Source organism: Sus scrofa, chromosome 12, assembly GCF_000003025.6.
Source record: "Sus scrofa isolate TJ Tabasco breed Duroc chromosome 12, Sscrofa11.1, whole genome shotgun sequence".
In the NCBI taxonomy this organism is placed as follows: Eukaryota; Metazoa; Chordata; class Mammalia; order Artiodactyla; family Suidae; genus Sus; species Sus scrofa.
Window position 1 is genome coordinate 6,290,914 of NC_010454.4, and position 20,180 is coordinate 6,311,093.

At 59.5% G+C, this 20,180-nt stretch overlaps 1 protein-coding gene across 2 annotated transcripts; it reads left to right on the top strand.

The window, feature by feature from the left end:
- Positions 236–20,038, top strand: HID1 (HID1 domain containing). Of its 2 annotated transcripts, none has more exons than XM_013980767.2 (19): positions 236–345; positions 6,599–6,748; positions 7,286–7,456; positions 7,853–7,966; positions 8,526–8,632; positions 8,865–8,981; positions 11,293–11,515; positions 11,718–11,774; positions 12,870–13,010; positions 13,157–13,247; positions 13,397–13,548; positions 13,656–13,734; positions 15,292–15,456; positions 16,845–17,072; positions 17,308–17,414; positions 17,958–18,038; positions 18,565–18,656; positions 18,780–18,938; positions 19,181–20,038. In XM_013980767.2, exons 1-19 carry the CDS (start codon positions 241–243, stop codon positions 19,242–19,244), a joined length of 2,403 nt encoding a protein of 800 aa, XP_013836221.2. In that variant the 5' UTR covers positions 236–240; the 3' UTR covers positions 19,245–20,038. The 2 variants fall into 2 exon arrangements, with proteins under 2 accessions (XP_013836221.2, XP_005668678.1); XM_005668621.3 differs by lacking the exon at positions 236–345 and adding an exon at positions 612–821.

Sequence of the window (20,180 nt, forward strand, 5' to 3'; positions counted from 1 at the left end):
CTAGTTCCTCAACATATTTGTTGAAATGGATGAACCTAAAAGAATTCTCAGAGAAGGCAGGTGGCCAGAAAGGAGTCGTGGGACCCAGAGGGGCCTCTAGCTCTCATCAGGGAAGGGACGCTGCTTTCCTGGAGCAGGGACACTGAGTGAACACCCCGCTTCCACCGAGGTTCAGCCTGTGACTGGATTACAGGGGACATGTGGGTTGATAGGTCAGTAAAAGGGGAACCGAAAGAACGGATGCTCAGGGAAAAAAACAAAGTGGGGAGGACAGGGATTACAAGGAAGAAACTGGAGAAGGCTGGTTTTGAAAGTGTGGGCCCAGTGATGGCGTGGGGACCAATGGTGAGGAGCGGGGGCGGGGGACGCGAGGTTGGGAAGGATGCAGGCCCTGGGGGCTGGGTGGTAATGGGAGAGGCGGGGGGGGGAAGCGGGGGGGAATAACGCACCGACACAGAAGAAAGGGCCTGGAGGCACTGGATCCGGATAAGAAGGACGCCGGGAGGGCTACGACAGTGGATGGGAGCGGCAGACCCCGGGCGCCGGGAGTGGGCGGTGCGGGGCGCGGCAGGTGCGGGGGGCGGAGTCCTATCGGGCGGGGCCAGGAGGGGGCGGGGTCGACGCCGGGCCGGCGGGCGGGGTGCGCAGCTCCGCTCCTGCGAGAGCAGCTGGGGCCGCGGAGTGGAGCCGGATACAGAGTCCGGTCCCCGGGCGGGAGTCAGGGCTGGGGCCGGGCCGGAGCGGGCTCCAACGATATGGGGTCGGCCGACTCCAAGCTGAACTTCCGAAAGGCGGTGATCCAGCTCACCACCAAGACGCAGGTGCGCACGGGGCCCCGGCCTCCCCACCCACTTGCCGGACTGGGGGCTGGGCAGGGCTGGGGGGCTTCGAGAACTTGGCTCGCCAGGAGATGGGGAGACCAGCTGGCCAGGAGGGTGACGCCGAGGCCAGGACTGGAGCGAGACTCCTTGGCCTGTACCCTAGGGCTCCATCCCCTATCCCCCCACCCCCAACCTCTTCTCCCGGGAACATCCTCTCCCTCGCAGCTACTGCTGCCACCTTAGGCTGACGTGTGCCTACATCCCAAGCCGGCGTCGCCTCTGTCCGCCCCCCAGTCTGCACCCCCCACGCCCCTCCAGCCTCGCATGTCCAACCTCTCCCCACCCCCACCCACCCAAACACCTCCCTGCTTTCCTCGGTGCCCGTGGGTCCCGGACGCACAGACCCGGCTGACTCAATGCAAACAAAGCCTGCCGGCGCCCTCCTGGGTCGGGGAAACAGCTGGTGCGCGGAGGCAGCGGCCTCTCTGGGCCCAGGTCCATGGCCACGGCCAGGGAAGGCCCAGGTTTTACTGGGAACATTCAGAGTGGCAGGCAGCACTGCAGCCTGGCAAGCGGACCTGATCCCAGGGCCATGGAGTCCAGGTTCCCAGTTGAGGCCACTGCTGCCTGGGGCTCCTCCTTTGAGGCCCAGAGGTGGGGATGGCTGTGTTTGCAGGTGCCCTCTGTTCTCTGGATCAGGGCTAAGAACCATCCAGGCTGCCCTTGGACTAGATGCTGTGGGGCCTGAGGGTATCTTTCACCCTAGTCCATTCTTTCTTGTACACTCTCTTGAGTCCACAAGTGGCACAGAGACCACCTCCTTGTCCCCAACACATAGGAGCTGGCCCCAGCAAGGGTACTCCCCTGACCGGCCCTGTCTCCTTAGCCCTTGAGCCAGGCTGCTCTGGCCGCAGAGATGCCCAGCTCTGCTCCCAGATCCCCCACTTTCAAGGGAGTCAGGACCTGCCGCCATTAGGGTTTTCATCCTACGCCCCCCCCCCCCCCAGGGCTCTCTCTTGTTCTTGGAAATTAGAATGGCATCAAGGGAGCTGTCCCCACAGCCAGCTGGTCACAGCTCCAAAGGCCAGACCTCTGATCCCACACTCTCTTGTGCCCACAAGAGAAAGGTCAGGAGCCCAGCAAATGCCCAGGGCCCCTGGAGAGTCCAGCCCTGGCTAACAGGTGTTTGATAGAAACCAGGCCTTGCTTCTTGCCACTTCCCTTATGGCTCCATGTATCTCTGGCCTTTGGCTTTCTTGACATGGGGCTTCTAGATCTGAGGGTGGCAGGTGGGCCAGCCTCTCAGTGTGAGGCCACAGGCAGAGGAAGGGAGGGAGGCACCCGTGTTTACCTACTTGGTGAGGGAGACACCTTATTGGAGGAACGAGCTATGGGCTATAGGCTCAGCAGCCAGGGTCCTTGACCGGGCCAGCAGGACTAGCTCAGCCAGGTCCCAAGGCATCTGAGTGGACCAGACTGCGATGCCCTCTGGCCCTCTCCCCCAAATACAGAGTGCCTCAATCTCTCCCCCAAATACAGAGTCGACTGAGATGGTGCTATCTGGTGTCCCAACTGAGGACAGTGAGTTGGCCTGGGACAGGACCAGAGCCGGAGACAGCCTGGCTTTCCCTCCGGAGAGCCCTGGGGCCCTGCAGTGGGAGGGGGCCTGGGCCACCTGGAGGGAGAGACCTTCAGGGGCTGAAGCCACCAGCCCTGCAGAGTGAGGACCAGGTCCCAGATGGTCCCAGACCTTGCCGCTCAGTGTCCCCAAGGAGAGTCAGGCCAGTTGTCCACAGGGTGTCTTCCTGTCCCAGGTTCCTCAGAGGCTGTGCTGGGAACACAGATTTTTGCTCGGGGCAGCAGACAAACTGGCCCAGTGCCTTTCCCCGTGGCCTGGGCCTGAGCTCGGCCTCCGCTGCCTTCCCGAGCTGCATCCTGTTTTCTTCCTGCCCGGGCGAGGCCTGACCCTGGTCCTGAGGGTCAGCAGCCTTGACTGCGTTTCCCCAGCCTTTCCCGGAGAGGGTGGGGCCTGAGAGGGGGCCCATCCCTGGACCTGAGACCCTCTCCTGGCCCCTGTTGGTTTCGAGATTCTCTGCCATGGGCTAGAGGATATTGGGTGGGTGGGTGTGTTTTTACATGTATGCACACGTATGTGTGTGTGTATGCCGTGGTGACATAGCCCTCCGGCACAGGTCACCCTGAGCAAGCTAGAGCGCTGCTGGTCCTTCCCTTCTTCCCCCAGTGAGGTTCAAAAGATGCAGCTGGTCCCCCAGGCTGATGGGGGCTCTGGCCTGAGCCGATCCTGGCAAAGCTGGGGTAAGAATATCTGGTTTCCCACCGGGATAGCCTAGTCCCTGTGCCCTTGGCAGTGTGGGCCTGCCCACCTCCAGCAAAAATAGCCTTTTCAAAGAGACTGGCTTGGATTTTAGAAGCTTTCTTGCATTGGCGAGAGCCCAGCTGGGGTAACCGAGGCAGGAGCTAAGCCATGTCACACCACCAAAATTCCAGTGACCCTGGCCAGTACCTGTAGCATCAGGCTAGCCTGGTATGGTCAGAGAATTGTCACCAAATTGAAGTGTCCAAGCCACTGCTGGGACCTGGAGAGGAGGCCCAAGTTGAGGATGGGGAAGGTGACGGTCACCACTGCTGACGTTCAAGGCCAGTTCCCACAGCTGGGACTTTCCTGGGCTTCAGGGCTGGGCTACCCTGGGGCCTTCCAAGCTCCCTCCTAAGTTGCTCTCCTCCCTTTGAATTCATTCCCCAGGTGACACTTGCCGGATGAGCTAGGTCAGAGGTCAAGTCCACCCGATGAAGAGTTTTTGCCCCTCTAAGGGGATAGTGGCTATGTGGGAGGTGGGGAAAGTGGCTTCCCAGAGGTGCTGCAGATGCTGGGGGGCCCTGCGTGTTTTCTGGGATGTCCTTCCCCGCTCCTCCCCTCCCCCTTCCCCAGCACCCACACTGGGGTGTGCTTGCCCCCCCCCCCCACCCCAGTGAGTGTCAGAGGGCTGTCCCTGAGGCTGGGGACCCAGCAAACCCAGCCCCAGGGCCCTTCCTGTGGTCTTTGTTCCTCTCCCCCAACTAACTCGCTCTACCAGTTCTGGGACTGAGCAAGTCCTGGTGCCAGGCCTGCCCTGCTGCCCTGCACCTCAGAGGGTTTTCTGGGGGTGGGGTGAGCTAGGGAAAGCCTGGACCTCAGTGAGGCTTGTGACTAGCCCTGGGTTTGCTCAGCCCCTCTGATGCTCAGATCTGGCCAGTGATCTGGCTGAAGGGATCGCTAGGACCAATCACAGCCTTGAGCTGAACAAATATTGGCAGCACGTCAGCCATATGCCCCAACTGCACAGTCAGGGAAGAAGGGCTGCTGGTCTAGTTGGGGCCCTGGGTGAGTGCACATGAGCCCATAGAGTCAGGGACTATGATGACTGATTGAAGGGAGTGGGGTGTGGGGTTCCAAGGTGGGAGGGAGCCCCTTGGTCGAAGATCTGGGAGACTTCTTGGATGAAGTGGCTTCAGGGAACAGATTTTTTTTTTTCCCCAACACTCACAGCAAGTGGAATTTCCCAGGCCAGGGGTTGAACCCAAGCCATAGCAGTGGCAATGCCGAGACTTTAACCCCTAGGCCACTAGGGAACCCCTAGGCTTTTATAACTGTATACTTTTTTTTTTTTTTTTGTCTTTTTGCCTTTTCTAGGGCTGCACCCTCGGCATATGGAGGTTCCCAGGCTAGGGGTCCAATTGGAGCTATAGCTGCTGGCCAGTGCCAGAGCCACAGCAACGCGGGACCCGAGCCATGTCTGCAACCTACACCACAGCTCATGGCAACACTGGATCCTTAACCCACTGAGCAAGGCCAGGGATCGAACCTGCAACCTCTTGGTTCCTAATCAGGTTCGTTAGCCACTGAGCCACAATGGGCACTCCTATAACTTGTATAATTTAACACAAAGTTGTGATCATTTTATAGTTTTTTCCTTTTTTTTTTTTTTTTTTTTTTTTTGGGCCATACCTGCAGCATGTGGAACTATGGAAGTTATGGAAGTTTCCAGGCTAGGGGTCGAATTGGAGCTACATCTGCCACCTACACCACAGCTCACAGCAATGCCGGATCCTTAACCCACTGAGCAAGGCCAGGGATCAAACCCGCATCCTCATGGATACTAGTTGGGTTCTGAACCTGCTGAGCCACAATGGGAACTCCTAATCCGATAGTTTTATATCTTGTCTTTTTCACAAATTGTACCATGAGCATTTTCCACTCATTAATACTCTTTGAAAATGTGATTCTGACGGCTGCATAATATTCCATTGTATGACTGTGCCCTAACTTCTTAAACATTTTCCAGTTGTTGGTTGTTTAGGTTGATTCTAACTTTTCACTGTTGTCAGCAGTAAGTGGCACTTCAGTAACCATCCTTATACGCGCACTTCTCAGATCCTTTCCTTAGGAAAGATTTCTAGAAGGGGAGTTCAAGTTCAAATTGGTTGCCTATATGACCGACTCCATGACTTAAAAAGCCTAAGTGTGTTGAAGGCATATTGCCTCCATAGGATGGATGGGACTTTGGAATGTGTTAGAAGGGCTTGCTGGAGGAGTTCCCTTCGTGGCTCAGTGGTTAATGAATCCGACTAGGAACCATGAGGCTGCGGGTTCGATCCCTGGCCTTGCTCTGTGGGTTAAGGATCCGGCGTTGCTGTGAGATGTGGTATAGGTTGCAGATGTGGCTCGGATCCAGTGTTGCTGTGGCTCTGGATAGCTCTGATTCGACCCCTAGCCTGGGAACCTCCATATGCCACGGGAGTGGCCCTAGAAGACGCCAAAAAAAAAAAAAAAAAAAAAAGAAGAAGGGCTTCCTGGGAAGAGGGGACAGTCTGAGCAAAGAAAGGCAAAGAGAGGACTTCCCTACTGGCTCAGTGGGTGAAGGATCCAGTGTTGTCCCTGGTGTGGCGTGGGTTTGATCCCTGGCTCGGGAACTTCCATGTGCTGTGGGCTCAGCCAAAAAAAAGGACGAAAGGCAAAGAGAAAATAAGACGGGGTCATGTTCTTGGCATAGTAAATGCAAGTGTGTGTGATGAAGTGTGATGCACGCACACACGCCCATACATGTGCACACCTGTGTACATAGGTGTGTGTACGTGTACGCGCGTGTGCCTGTAGGTGCATTTGGGTGCGGTCTTGGCTGACGGGCTGAGGTCTGGACTCTGCAGGCAGTGGGGAGCCCTCACGGTCTTGTTTGAGGAAGCAGTGCCGTTGCTGCTGTGCTTTGTAAGTGGGTTGGGGGCAGTGTAGGGGCGGGATTAGGGGGTAAATTTGGGGGTGGGGCCCTGGTCTGAAGGTCAGAGCCCCGTGGTGGACACTGAGAGGAGCAGGTGTGGTCAGAGAGCCAGGGGGGAGCTCCTTTAGATTTGGCATCTGTTGGGTGGGCCGGGAGAGGGTGGTGGAGGTGTGGCTGGGAGGCCCCCAGGTGGGGAGGCCCTGACAGCGTGGGATGGTGAATTACTCAGGGTTACACAGACCCTCAGGGACTGAACTGAGCTTTGGCTACTGAACTCAGTGCCCAGCTGACCCCTGACCATCAGGGTCAGGTGTCCCCAGCCTGCCTGTGCCAGCCGGGGCTCATGGCGGCTGAAGGATGTCTCCCACTTAGGAAGGCTCCTGGGCACCAGCAGGGGTGGGGTAGGGGGCTTCTCTCTCGGGGGCTCCCTTGGCTCCAGGTTGGGCAAACTGTGAGCCTGCCAGCAATCGATTCTGTGACTCTGGACACTGGGTCCCCCCGCAGCCCGTGGAAGCCACTGATGACGCCTTTTGGGACCAGTTCTGGGCGGACACGGCCACCTCAGTGCAGGATGTTTTTGCGCTCGTGCCGGCAGCGGAGATCCGGGCAGTGCGAGAGGAGTCACCCTCCAACCTGGCCACTCTGTGCTACAAGGTGAGGGGTGCCCGCCGCTCGCTGCCACACCCACCCTCCCAGAGAGGCCAGAGCTGGCCCAGCCCTGGGCTCGGGCACCCGGGATGTGCCCCACCCAGCTTGGGGTAGTCCTAAGACTTCCCCTGCTTCTCCCCCTGGCTGGGCTCTGGGGGCACATGATGGCAGCGCTCCCTGTGAGGGCTGTGTGAGGGTGGCACGTTCCATGGCTCATTTAACTCATGCTCCGGGGTTGGTACTGTCTGTGTTGCCATATCACAGGTGCGGAAAGTGAGGCCCAGATGGGCAGTTACTCAGCAAGGTCTCCGCTGTGCGGGGTGGGCTGGGTCTCATTCCCATGATGCTCTAGGTGCCACCCCACCCCGACCCCTGCCCCCAGCCCATGGCCGGTCCCCCTGGGCTGGCTGACCCTGTCTGGAGAGGCAGCCCTGCAGGGTGGCCCGGCTGCCTCTCCCCCTCTGAAGGCCGGAGTGCCCAGCCTGACCCCAAGCACCAGATCCCCACTCCCCACCCTGCCAGCCTCTCTGCCTGTCCCCACAGGCTGTGGAGAAGCTGGTGCAGGGAGCAGAGAGCGGCTGTCATTCGGAGAAGGAGAAGCAGATTGTCTTGAACTGCAGCCGGCTTCTCACCCGCGTGCTGCCCTGCATCTTTGAGGACCCCGACTGGAGGGGCTTCTTCTGGTCCACAGTGCCCGGGGCAGGCCGAGGAGGGGTCTGTGTGCCTGGTTGGGGGGCTGGATGGGAGCTGGAGTTGTGGTGTCAGGGGAAGAACCCCCTCAGGGCCAGCCATTCCTCCAATCCCCTTCTTCGGGGACAGTGTGAGGGGGTGGGCAGTGATTCCCAGCAGGGCTGAGGCTCCAGAGTTTCGGGGACTCGCCTGGCCCCTCGCACTCAGCAGAGCCCCGTGTGCTGTCGCTCTTCTGCCTGAGGAGGTTTGGGGTGAATGAGCATCTACTTCCTGCCCTTCTCCCACCTCTTCCTCCATCCCTCTGCCCATGGGGGCCTGCCTGGACCAAGACCCTGTCTCCTTCCCGCCTTCGAGTCCTGGGGCCACCTCTCCTTGGCCAGCTGTGACTGAGGGGGCCTATGGGTGCCATGTCCCAAGCAGGGCGAGGATGATGACGAGAACGCCCGGCCTCTGGCCGAGTCCCTGCTCCTGGCCATCGCCGACCTGCTCTTCTGCCCAGATTTCACCGTCCAGAGCCACCGGAGAAGCACTGTGGTGAGAGGCCCCCAGCCCCCCCCCAGCTGAGGCGGGCTCTGGTCCCCTGGGGCCGGTTGAAGGTCCCTTGGGGAGGGGCTGTTCCGGGAGGGCTGGGCTGCCTGGCACGCATGGTCCCAGGGAGGGGGTGGTGGCTGGCATAGCTGGAAGGGAGCCAGCTGTGTGGCGGGCCCTGCCCCCTGCATCCGGGAGGCTGGGCAAAACCACCCATTGTCTTCGCCTGGGCGGTGGGTGGGGGTGTGGGGCTTGGACACAGGAGGCCTGGGCCTTTCATTTCCTGCGGGTGCGTGGACTGGACCTGGAGTATTCTCTGCCCCCCACTGCCACCCACCACCAGGGGCACCTGATTCCACTGTGCTGCCTCCCTACCGCCCTCCCCAACCAAACTGAAGCAAAGTGAGCCTTCAAGAGGCTGAGAACATTCATTTCTTCCCTGTGCATGAGCACCCGCGGCACTCGGAGGGTCTGTCTCGAGAATAGGGGGATTTGTGCTCCCAAGGATAGTGGCGGGCTTGGGTGGTCCCCCCTCAGCCTGACCTCTCCCTGACCCCGTCCCCAGGACTCGGCGGAGGACATCCACTCCCTGGACAGCTGTGAATACATCTGGGAGGCTGGCGTGGGCTTTGCTCACTCCCCGCAGCCCAGCTACATCCACGACATGAACCGGTGAGCAGTTCTCAGGCCCGGAGCTCGTGATGTCGCTGGACCCCAGGCCTCCTGCCTCCCACCCCAGCTCAGGGAGCGGAGACCCTGCCCACCCGTGACCCAGCGTCAGCCCCGCAGGGATAAAATGGAGTCACTTTACGGACTGGAGCTGGGGCTGGGCGGGGAGGACATGCCCTCCTCCGGGAGGACTGAGATCCTCAGGCACTGAGCGCCCCTTCCCCCCCACCCCAAGGATGGAGCTGCTGAAACTGCTGCTGACCTGCTTCTCTGAGGCCATGTACCTGCCCCCAGCTGCAGACTGTGGCAACACCAACCCATGGGTGCAGTTTTTTTGTTCCACGGAGAACAGGTGAGGGGCCCCCTGGCTGTTCTTTCCATTCTCCCCGTCCTGGTTCCAGGCAGCTCGGAGCCCAGGCCGTTTACGAGCCGGGTGTCTTATTTGGTGGGAAATGCTGCCCTCTGGTGGTAGTGACCTATAACAGCAGCCGCACCTATGCCAGCGCTGTCCAATGTCCCATTGGGGAGCCCTGGGTGACTGCCTGCGACCTCCGTCTAGAGCCAGGCTGTCCAGTAGAAGTATAATGCAAACCACATATGCAATTTAAACATTTCTAGTAGCGACATTAAAAAAGTAAAAACGAGGCGTTCCAGTTGTGGCACAGCGGAAACGAATCTAACTGGGAACCATGAGGTTACAGGTTCAATCCCTGGTCTCTCTCAGTGGGTTAAGGATCCGGCGTTACTGTAAGCTGGGGTGTAGGTCGCAGACGCGGCTTGGATCTGGCGTTGCCGTGGCTGTGGTGTCGGCCGGCGGATCCAGCTGCGATTCGACCCCTAGCCTGGGAACCTCCGTATGCCATGGGTTTTTTAAAAGATTAAAAAAAAACAGTAAAAAAGAAACAAGTGAAATTAGTTTAAATAATGTGTTTCATTTAACCCGGTGTATCAGAAATATTAGCATTTAACATGTAATCAATATACAAAATTATTGAAGTGTTTTACATTCCCTCTTCATACTAAGCTCTCAAAATCTGCTGTGCAGTTTACGTTGACAACACATCTCACATTTTAAGCTCTTCATAGCTACACGTGGCTTGTACTGAGCAGTTTGTTTGTTTATTTATTTATTTGTCTTTTTAGGGACACACCCATGGCATATGGAGGTTCCCAGGCTAGGGGTCCAATCAGAGCTGTAGCTGCTGGCCGACACCACAGCTACAACAACGCCAGATCCGAGCCGCGTCTGCAACCTACACCACAGCTTACGACAATGCCGGATCCTTAACCCACTGAGCGAGGCCAGGGATCGAACCTGCAACCTCCTGGTTCCTAGTTGGATTTGTTTCCACTGTGCCATGACGGGAACTCCCAGCAGTACAGTTTTAACAGTGGGTCCAGGGGGTGTAATGAGTATCCTGAAGGCTGGGGGAACCCGGCCCACATGGGGGTGCCCCTGGGCTCTGGGGGGCATCTAAGTACATGGGGGAGTCACATAGTGTGATTGAGTATTTGGAGCAGGTACACCTGCTCCAGCTGTGCCCAGGGCCGGGCTGGCGGCACAGGGGTTAGTGCCCCTGAGGATCTGGTCTGCCTTCTTACTTCCAGACTCCGATTCCCACGCGGCCCACCTCAGCCTTCAGGTTTTGCTGGCCTCCTGGCCAGCCTTCCCCCTCCCAGCGCCCAGAAGTGGCAAGAACCCACGCGACGCCCTCCACCAGCTGCAGTCAAAAGCTGGGCTAGGTTTTCTTTGTCACCAGCCTCGGAGGGCAAACGGCCACCTTTGCCACTTCATTAACCTCCCTGGGTCTCAGTTTCCTCGTCTGTAAGATGAGAAGCCTGACCCCTGACATCTTACAAATCCCTGAAGGGAGTCATTCTGCGGCCGGGGAGCTGGGTGAACAGGGTGCCAGCTCTGCTTCCTGAAGGGAAGCCCCCCTCCCTGTGGGCCTCTAACTCTTCTCTGAAGCCCCAGGGGAGGGTCCCTGCCCCTCAAAAACCTCAGGGGCATATCCTTTATACATTGATTCAAGCCCCTAGATTATACAACATCCAGAGTGAACCCTGATCTAAGCTGTGGACTTTGGGCGATGTAGGTTCATCCGTTGTAATAAATGTCCCCCTCTCGGGGGTTGGGGGGGAATGTGTGTGGATGGTGGGGGAGACTGCACACGTGTGAGGGCGGAGTCTACCGGAAATCTCTGTACCTGCCAATCAGTTTTGCTGTGAACCCAAAACTGCTCTAAAAAATAAAGTATCCTAATAATAATAATAATAATAATAATAATAATAATAATAATAATAATAAAATAGGCTTCAACCCCTGGGGGTGCGAAGCTAAGGCGTGTGGACACGGTGTTCCGCACAGAGCATGACTCGTCACCCCACTCTTGGTAATAAACTCCTTCTGGACTCAGCCAGCCTGGCCTGGGTCGCAGACGCAGGAAGGGATGAGCCCCTGGTACTGCTCCCTGGCCGGCGGACCAGGGCCTGGCCCTGAGACACAAGTGGAATGGAGGGACCGCTTGGCCGACCCTCCCACCTGGCGGTGGCTGGGGGATGGGACGGGTAGATGTGGGGACTGGCCCGGCGTTGGGGGGGGATGGGAGGGGCGGCCGGGTGGGTGGAGTCTCTGTAGCCCCGCCCCTCCTCTCCTGCCGCAGACACGCCCTGCCCCTCTTCACCTCCCTCCTCAACACCGTGTGTGCCTATGACCCTGTGGGCTACGGGATCCCCTACAACCACCTGCTCTTCTCTGACTACCGGGAACCCCTGGTGGAAGAAGCAGCCCAGGTGCTCATTGTCACCTTGGACCATGACAGCACCACCAGCGCCAGCCCCACGGTGGATGGCACCACCACAGGCACCGCCATGGACGATGCTGATGTAAGGACCGGAGCGGGGCGCAGCAGCCCAGCCAGCGTGGCTGGGTGGTACTCCCTTTAGCAGAGCCGGGAGAGGGATACTGGAGAGGCACCTTGTGAGTCTGGGGGTATCTGGGGTCAGAGGGGGCAGTGCCAACTCCCTAGGCTTGGCGTAGAGGCAGGGGGTGGGAGGATCTGCTCACTCCAGGCTCCCCCCTCTGCAGCCTCCAGGGCCCGAGAACCTATTTGTGAACTACCTGTCCCGCATCCACCGCGAGGAGGTAAGTGGAACAGTGCACCTGTTCAGGTGGGGTTTTTTTTCTCCCCCTTTTTAGGGCCACGGCAAATGGAAGTTCCCAGACTAGAGGTTGAATCAGAGCTGCAGCTGCCTGCGCCATGGCAACGCTGGATCCGAGCAGCGTTTGCGACCTACACCACAGTTCACAGCAATGCGGATCCTTAACCCACTGAGGGAGGGCCAGGGATCGAACTTGCATCTTTTTACTGGTTGGGTTCTTAACCTGCTGGGCCACAATGGGAACTCCCCTCCGGTGGGTTCTTGATGTCCACCCCCCACAAATGTTATGGCCTTGCAGGGGCTAAGGGGATGCAGATGAGATGGGGGCAGAGAGAGTCCTGACCCCTACATGGAGGAACCACCGTCTCCGTGGACTCCGGCCACCTTAGGGAAGTGGTGATGGCAGGACCGCGAGGGTCTTGCCATTCAGAAAAGGGCTGATGGCCTCAGCTGAGTGAGGGTATCCGGGAAGACTTCCAGGAGGCAGGAGCTCTGATGTCAGGTTTGGCAGGGGAATGACAGTGGATGTCAAGGCCAGTCAGACCTGAGTTCGTGGGTCTTGTGACCTTGGGGGAGGTTCCTGTGCTCCCAGAGCTCTAACCTCTGCAGCTGTGACATGGGGACAGAAACTGCTCCCTTGCCTTGCGCTGAGGATTGATTGAGAGCATGGTCCGTCAGGAAGCAGGTGCTCAGTGAATGACAGCTCTTTGAGAATAGAATGCTCCTCAGGTGTGACAGGATGACAGGGAGGGTCGGGGGGTGGCACCTGTCAGCGGGGAGGCCGGGTGGGCAGGGGCCGAGGTCAGGGCGTGTGTATGTGAGCGTTCACTTGGAGCAGACCAGGGACCTGTGCTCCAGCGGAGGGGCAGGGTCTCTCTAGAGCTGCCCGGAACCCAGCCTCTGAGGGTCTGCCCTGGGACAGCCATTGCTAACAGTGGATGACAGAGGCATCTGGGCCCCTCTGGCTCTAGAGGTGGATCAGGCTCTGGGGAGTAAGGAGACATTTGTGGGGGGCCTGGCCGGGCAGCCGGGAGTGCAGGGAGCGGGGCCTGATGGGCCTGGCCCTTCCCCCACCCAGGACTTCCAGTTCATCCTCAAGGGCATCGCCCGGCTGCTGTCCAACCCCCTGCTCCAGACCTACCTGCCCAACTCCACCAAGAAGATCCAGTTCCACCAGGAGCTGCTGGTCCTCTTCTGGAAGCTCTGCGACTTCAACAAGGTGGGCCGGCCTCCGGGGCCCGGGTTGGTGGGCTGTGGTCTGCCCCAGGGATGGGGCAGCATCAGGGAGACTCCCAGGAGTGGGGGGAGGAGGGGACAGAGCTGTCCCTCCCTCTGACCCTGCCTCCTTGTCTCTTCATTCCCCAGAAATTCCTCTTCTTTGTGCTGAAGAGCAGCGACGTCCTGGACATTCTGGTTCCCATCCTCTACTTCCTCAATGACGCCCGAGCAGATCAGTGTAAGGCCGGGGTGGGCATAGGGTCCTGGGGGGTTCCTCGAAGAGGGGCAGCTTCAGCCGGAAGGGCTTCTCCCATGTCCCCCCGCCCGGGGCTCCCTTCCTCCCCTCCCCACTCAGCGTGGTGACCCCTCCCCTGCCGCGTGCCGCAGCTCGGGTGGGCCTGATGCACATTGGCGTCTTTATCCTGCTGCTTCTGAGCGGGGAGCGGAACTTCGGGGTGCGGCTGAACAAGCCCTACTCAGTGCGCGTGCCCATGGACATCCCGGTCTTCACCGGTACCCACGCCGACCTGCTCATTGTGGTGAGGGGGCTCCCGCCGGGACCTGGGGAGGCGTGGGGGTGACGTCCCCTTGACTGGATCTAGAGGCGACAGGGGCCCCACGGCTGCCCCTCTGCCTCCCCGCACAGGTATTCCACAAGATCATCACCAGCGGGCACCAGCGACTGCAGCCCCTCTTTGACTGTCTGCTCACCATCGTCGTCAACGGTAGGGGGGCCAGGAACCCGCCTTTCCCCGTACTCACCACCAGGTGGCGCAAGGCCACCGGCTGACCTGCGGGCGGGCGCGGGGGCGGGGACACCCCACAAGCCGCACCGGGTCTAATAGAAATACAAGCCCTCTGGGTCTAATAGAAATATAACGGCAGCCAAGTATGTATTGGTCGATTTTCTAGTAGCCACATTGGAAAAAAAAAAGCAGGTGACAGTAATTTTGTATTTAGTTTAATCTGTTATATCCAAAATACCATCATCTCAGTACGGAACCAGTGTACAAAATCATTGAGACTTTTACATTTCTTTTCGTGTCCACTCTTTAAAATCTTGTGTGTGTTTCACATGTGGAGCACATATTTCATTACCACTACGTTTCAAGCCCTTCACGGCCACACGTGGCTTGTGGCTGCGGTGTTGGACTGCCATGGTTTTGAATGAGGGCCCTACCCACCAGCAAGGGCTATAGGCACCTGCCTCTGAGCTGGGAGGGGGCTCAGGCCTGTTGGGGTGCTGCCCCAGCAAGGTGGGGGCCCTGGGCTGGGGCAGGGTGACTTTAGCATGGCTGCTTCTTGGAGAGGACAGTCCTGAATGGGAGGATCTGTGACCACAGAGACCACTTCTCTGTGGTCTGTGAGTTCTGGGGACACAACCTCATCTTCCATCACTGGCTCCATCCCCCAAGTCTTTTTTTTAAATGCTTTTTAGGGCCACACCTGCAGCATGCAGAAGTTCCCAGGCTAGGGGTAGAATTGGAGCTGCAGCTTCTGGCCTAGACCACAGCCACAGCAACACCAGATCTGAGCCCTGTCTGCCACCTACACCACAGCTCAGAGCTACACCAGATACTTAATCCACTGAGCGAGGCCAGGGATGGAACCCACATCCTCATGGATACAGGTCGGGTTCATTGCTGCTGAGCCACAACAGGAACTACCGCCTGCCCCCTCCACCCCAATCTTATCTGAGTGCTGGGATGGGTGAGGCCAGCTCTGAGGATGCATTTCTACTAAGAGAGCCACTGACCCTGCCCCATCCTGGTGAGGGAGAGAGACACGAGGCAAGGAAGTGCCCAGATAAGTTTGGGACTTCAAGCTGTGTGCAGCCTTTCATCTCTGACTCCCCCTTCACAGGCTGTGCAGAAAAATCCATGTCTAGTTATACGCAGAATATCAACTGGATATTCTAGAAAGACAAAGATCCTGAATTGGCATCTCTGCCCAATCATTCCATAACTAGGGAACTGTGGGCAAGTGTATGCGCCTCTCTGAGCCTCAGTTTCTTCATCTGTAAAATGGGGATGGTCTCATCTCAAGTGCAGGGAAGAGTGGAGGAGAGGCTTTGCAAAGAGTACGGCTGTCCACACGGGCCAGGGACCCATGTGGGGTTCTGCAGAAGGCTAGGCCAGTGTGGCCTTGGCCTCTGGGGCATGGACTTCACAGGCAGGGGGCGGGGAGGGTTTGGGAGGGGGAGCAGCTTGTCCTGGTGAGGCCGAGGGTGTGCAGGGATGGCTGGCGGGGGCCCCAGGAGTGAGCCGTCCCCTCCCCCGCAGTGTCCCCCTACCTCAAGAGCCTGTCCATGGTGGCCGCCAACAAGCTGCTGCACCTGCTGGAGGCCTTCTCCACCACCTGGTTCCTCTTCTCCGCTGCCCAGAACCACCACCTGGTCTTCTTCCTCCTCGAAGTCTTCAACAACATCATCCAGTACCAGTTTGACGGTCAGACACTGGCCCTAGCTCCTGGCCCTGCTTTTGAGGCAGGGACGAGGGCGGGCAGTAGCCAAGGATGCCATCCCATCCGTGGAGGGCACAGCCCTCCGCTCCCCCCAGTTGGTTTGGCCAATGTGCACTTATGGAGCACCTGCTGCATGCCAAGCCCCGTGCTACTAGGTGCAGGGCACACAGTGGGGAACAAAGCAGAGTGCTTCCCACCCCGAAGAGCTCATAGCTGGGGAGGGAAGCACGAGGGAGATTTTAAACAGAGGGTCACCCAGAGACACAGATCATCTTAAATCTGATGAGAGGGAAGTTCAGGGTGGCACGGCCCTGCTGGACCGCTGGCTGTCAATTAGGGCCTCACAGTTAGCGCTGTGACTGTGGGCACATAGCCTCTCTCAACGTCAGTTTCTTCATCTGGAAGATGGGCATACCAATGGCAGCCTATCCCAGGGGGTGTTGGGAAGATTAAGTGACCTCCCCCCCACCAAAAAAGCACTTAGCATAGTCCCCGGTGATTAAAGTATTGAGTTATTAGTACTACTTTCAGAATAAGTAATATTTGGACTGATCTATGAGGGATGAATGAGGGTTGGGTGGGGTAGAAAAACGGGGGGGAGGAGCTCCCGTCATGCCTCAGTGGTTAATGAATCCGACTAGGAACCATGAGGATGCGGGTTCGATTCCTGGCCTCGCTCAGTGGGTTAAGGATCCGGCATTGCCATGACCTGTGGTGTGGGTCACAGATGCGGCTCAGATCCCGCGTTGCTGTGGCTCTGGTGTAGGCTGGTGGCTACAGCTCCGATTAGACCCCTATCCTGGGAACCTCTATATGCCGCAGGTGTGGCCCTCGAAAAGACAAAAAAAAAAAAAAGAAAAGAAAAGCATGGGGGAGGGGAGTGCACAATATATGCAAAGGCCCTGAGGTGAGATGTTGAAGGGGGAGCAAAACTGGGTGGTGAGCGGCAGGGACCAGAGCAGTGAGTGGGGCATGGATGGCACAGAAAGCCTCTGCATCTCCCCCGGAGCCAAGGGCACACGCCCCATTGTCCTTCCTCGTGGTGACCTGGCTAGCCCCACTTTGCCTGAGGTTACCCCTTAGTGCCAGGTGGTGAGAAGATCCAAAAAGTACCGGGAAGGGTCATGGGCGGAACTCAGCCTGGAAGCTCTCTTCCCAGAAGGTAGCATCTTTGGGTGGCGTCAGCCGCATGTGCTGCCAGGTGCCAGCCCTGCCCAGGGTCCTTCTCTTCTGTGCCCTGTGCTGTCCCCGCCCCCTGGGGTAGACATCCAGCTGTCCTCCAAACTCCCCCTCCCCGGAAGCCCAGGCAAGTCGGGGGGGGGGAGGGTGGGGGGCGGGGGGCCCTGAGGTGAGGCCTGCTCTCTCCCCACAGGCAACTCCAACCTGGTCTACGCCATCATCCGGAAGCGCAGCGTCTTCCACCAGCTGGCCAACCTGCCCACCGACCCGCCCGCCATCCACAAGGCGCTGCAGCGGCGCCGCCGGGCGCCCGAGCCCTTGTCCCGCACTGGCTCACAGGAGGGCGCCTCCATGGAGGGCTCCCGGCCCGCTGTCCCTGCCGAGCCAGGCACCCTCAAGACCAGCCTGGTGGCCACCCCAGGTCTGGCCCTGGGGAGGGGTGTGGATGGTGGCAGCAGGGTGCTGGCGGAGGTACTGGGGGGCTCAGGAAGGGTAGCTTGGTCAAGGGCCCCGGGGCCTAGGGGTGTGGGGGGGATCAGACGCAGCATCTCTCAGGTGGGGGGGAGATGCAGACTTGTGGGGGCCAGGCTGGTGCAGAGGCTTTCTAGATGGGGTGCTGCTGTGGCAGGGTTCTCACCGCCTCCCCCCACCCCCAGGCATCGACAAGCTAACGGAGAAGTCCCAGGTGTCAGAGGATGGCACCTTGCGATCCCTGGAGCCAGCGCCCCAGCAGAGCTCGGCAGAGGGCAGCCCAGCCACGGAGGTGGGCACCCAGGACTCCTGGAGTCGGCGAGCCTGGGCATTCCCTTTCTCCCTGTCCTCTGAGTGTGGGCCAGGCCAGGGCCCTCTGGGGTCACCTGCAGCCGAGGGGCAGGCGCCCTGTGCCCAGGGCATCAGAGCTGGCACTGCTGACTCTCGGGGGGTGGGGGGGCTTTCACGGACCCCTCCCTTGTTTATTGGTCACGGTCTCAAGCCCTTGGCCTTCAAAGTCCTCATCCATCAGCCTTATCTGAGGCCGGGCTGGCCTTTACCCAGTCTGCCCAGTCAGCCCCTGGCCCTAAACCTGTCACTGGCATGGGCTGGGTTGGGCAAGGCCTGGGGCCCAGGGCAAAGGGTGCTGGGCTGGGCCATCCCCTCCTGTGGGAGTGAGCCCCCCTCCCCCCAGCCTGGGCCAGTGGAGAGGCCTCATGGCCCTGCCTGTTCCAGACTGTGGGAGGGTCTGGGAAGAGGAGTTGCCCTCCACCCCCACCCCATACCCTCTCCCTCCACCCCTCACCCTCATGCCTTCCCCCCCACCCCCGACCAGGAGCCCAGCCAAGCGTGGCGGGAGCAGCGGCGACCATCGAGCGCATCAGCCAGTGGGCAGTGGAGCCCGACATCGGAGTGGGTGAGGTTTGGGCAGATGGCACCAAGGCGGGGCTCAGGGGTGCCAGGTCCTGGGAATGACCAGGAAAGGCTCGGATGGGAACGGGTCCAAATCCAAGGACTGCTCTGGAGGCAGTTCTCCTGTCTTGTGACCTTGGCCTTCCTGGCTTGGTTGCTTCCTCTGTCTACACTGTCCCAGAGTTCGTTCCCCAGCAGGGTTCAGCTTCAGTTGTCTGCAACCATACCTTTCTTAATCAATCACCCTTTCCAGCTTCCTTCCCTGAATCACTTGCCCACTCCACCTGAGATCACCTCTGGCTGTCTTTGGGTGGGGACAGTAAATGTCCCTACCTTGTCACGCATCGTCGGGATCAAAGGGCCCACTTTCTGGCACATCAGATGCGCTCAGTGAGTGGCCAGGCCCTCGCTGTGGCCAGCAGAGATGCTTTCTGCCTCGGGGAGGCCACGGTTCCAGGTTGGGGTTCAGGCCTATGTCAGGGCTTCTGCGGGCTGTTCTGCCAGCCCAAAAACCCTGGTCCGTCCCCCAGGTCCTCTCCTGGAAGTCCAAGCTGCCGCTCCAGACTATCATGAGGCTGCTCCAGGTGCTGGTTCCCCAGGTGGAGAAGATCTGCATTGACAAGTGAGGCAGGGGGCGAGGGGGGGCGAGCTCAGTGGGAGCATGGGCCTCGGGGGTCCAAGTGGAGCCCCCTGCAGGCCTTGACCTGCAGACGGGGCGCTTTGGAGACCGCCCTCTCCCTGGCAGGGGCCTGACGGACGAGTCGGAGATCCTGCGGTTCCTGCAGCACGGCACCCTGGTGGGGCTGTTGCCCGTGCCTCACCCCATCCTCATCCGCAAGTACCAGGCCAACTCGGGCACGGCCATGTGGTTCCGCACCTACATGTGGGGCGTCATCTACCTGAGGTGGGCCCCCGGGGCGGGGGCATTCAGCTGCCTGGGGGGCTCTGCCGGGCGGGGGCTGTGCCCCGCCTAGGGGGCGGGGTTAAGGTCAAGACAGCCAACCAGCGTGGTCCTGTCTGGTTGAGGGCGGGCACCCACTGCCCCAGGAAGGGGCCCAGGGCGTGGAAGGACCGAAGCCTCGTGCCTCCCCAGTCTTTCCCCGCAAGGCCTCCGGGCACCTGAGTGACAGTCCTCTCTCTCCGCAGGAACGTGGACCCACCTGTCTGGTATGACACGGACGTGAAGCTCTTTGAGATCCAGCGAGTGTGACGATAGAAGTTTGCAGGGGGCGGGGACCAGGGGAGGGCGGGGTCCCCCTGTTGGTCCTCCCCACCCACCGTTCTGAGCTTTAATTTACCACCATCAGGGCTGGGGGCTTGAGGGGCTGAGGCCTGGCTGGTGGGCCAGGGGCCCCTGGTGGCTGGGATGGTAGGGACTGGCCCCGTCCCCTGCCTCCAGGCTGGCCTCAGAGGAACCTTCTGTCTCCAGGGCTGCAGGCTCTGGCCAGGGCCCCCACCTCACTCTGGCTCCCCTTCGGGACCCGTTTCTGTGCTGACCCTCCGTGCCCCTAGCCCTCGAGGCCACCCGGTCACCGTGCCCTAATGGGCTGTCCCTTGAGGCACCTGGGCAGGGTGAGGGGAGCCTTTCCAGGCCTCCTAACCTGACACCACCTGGTCCAGGCCTGGTTCACTGCCAGGGCCATGGGAAGGAGGGTGGCCAGGCTGACAGATTACAAAAACCAGACTAAGGGACCTTATGCATTTTAGGCATTTGGAGTGGGCTGCTGAGGGCCTCCTGCCATATTCTTCCGGGTCAGGGGATCTAGCCTGGCTGGCTCTTATACAGTAATGGGGGGGGTGAGGGGGTGGGTATGGGGGAGCTGTTGTTTCAGTCCTCCCTGCCTCGGCCCACTGCCTGCATGCCCAGGATGGGGGGGAGGGACCAGGATGCCACCCCTCTGTCCTGCTGGCTCTGGCCGCTAGGTCTCCCCACCCCACCTGTGTCAGTACAATCTTTGCTCTGTACAATCGAAGTCTTTACACAATAAAACCCCCCTCTCCATGCCCTGCGTCCTTGTGCTTGAGGGGAGGGCGTCGGGCCCTGGCTCTGGTTTTCAGGGAAGCTGGGGACTCTGCATCCCAGAGTCACGCCCCAGAAGGCCCCTGGTGTGCGACTGGGAACCAGCATTTGTCATTTTCTTGGGTG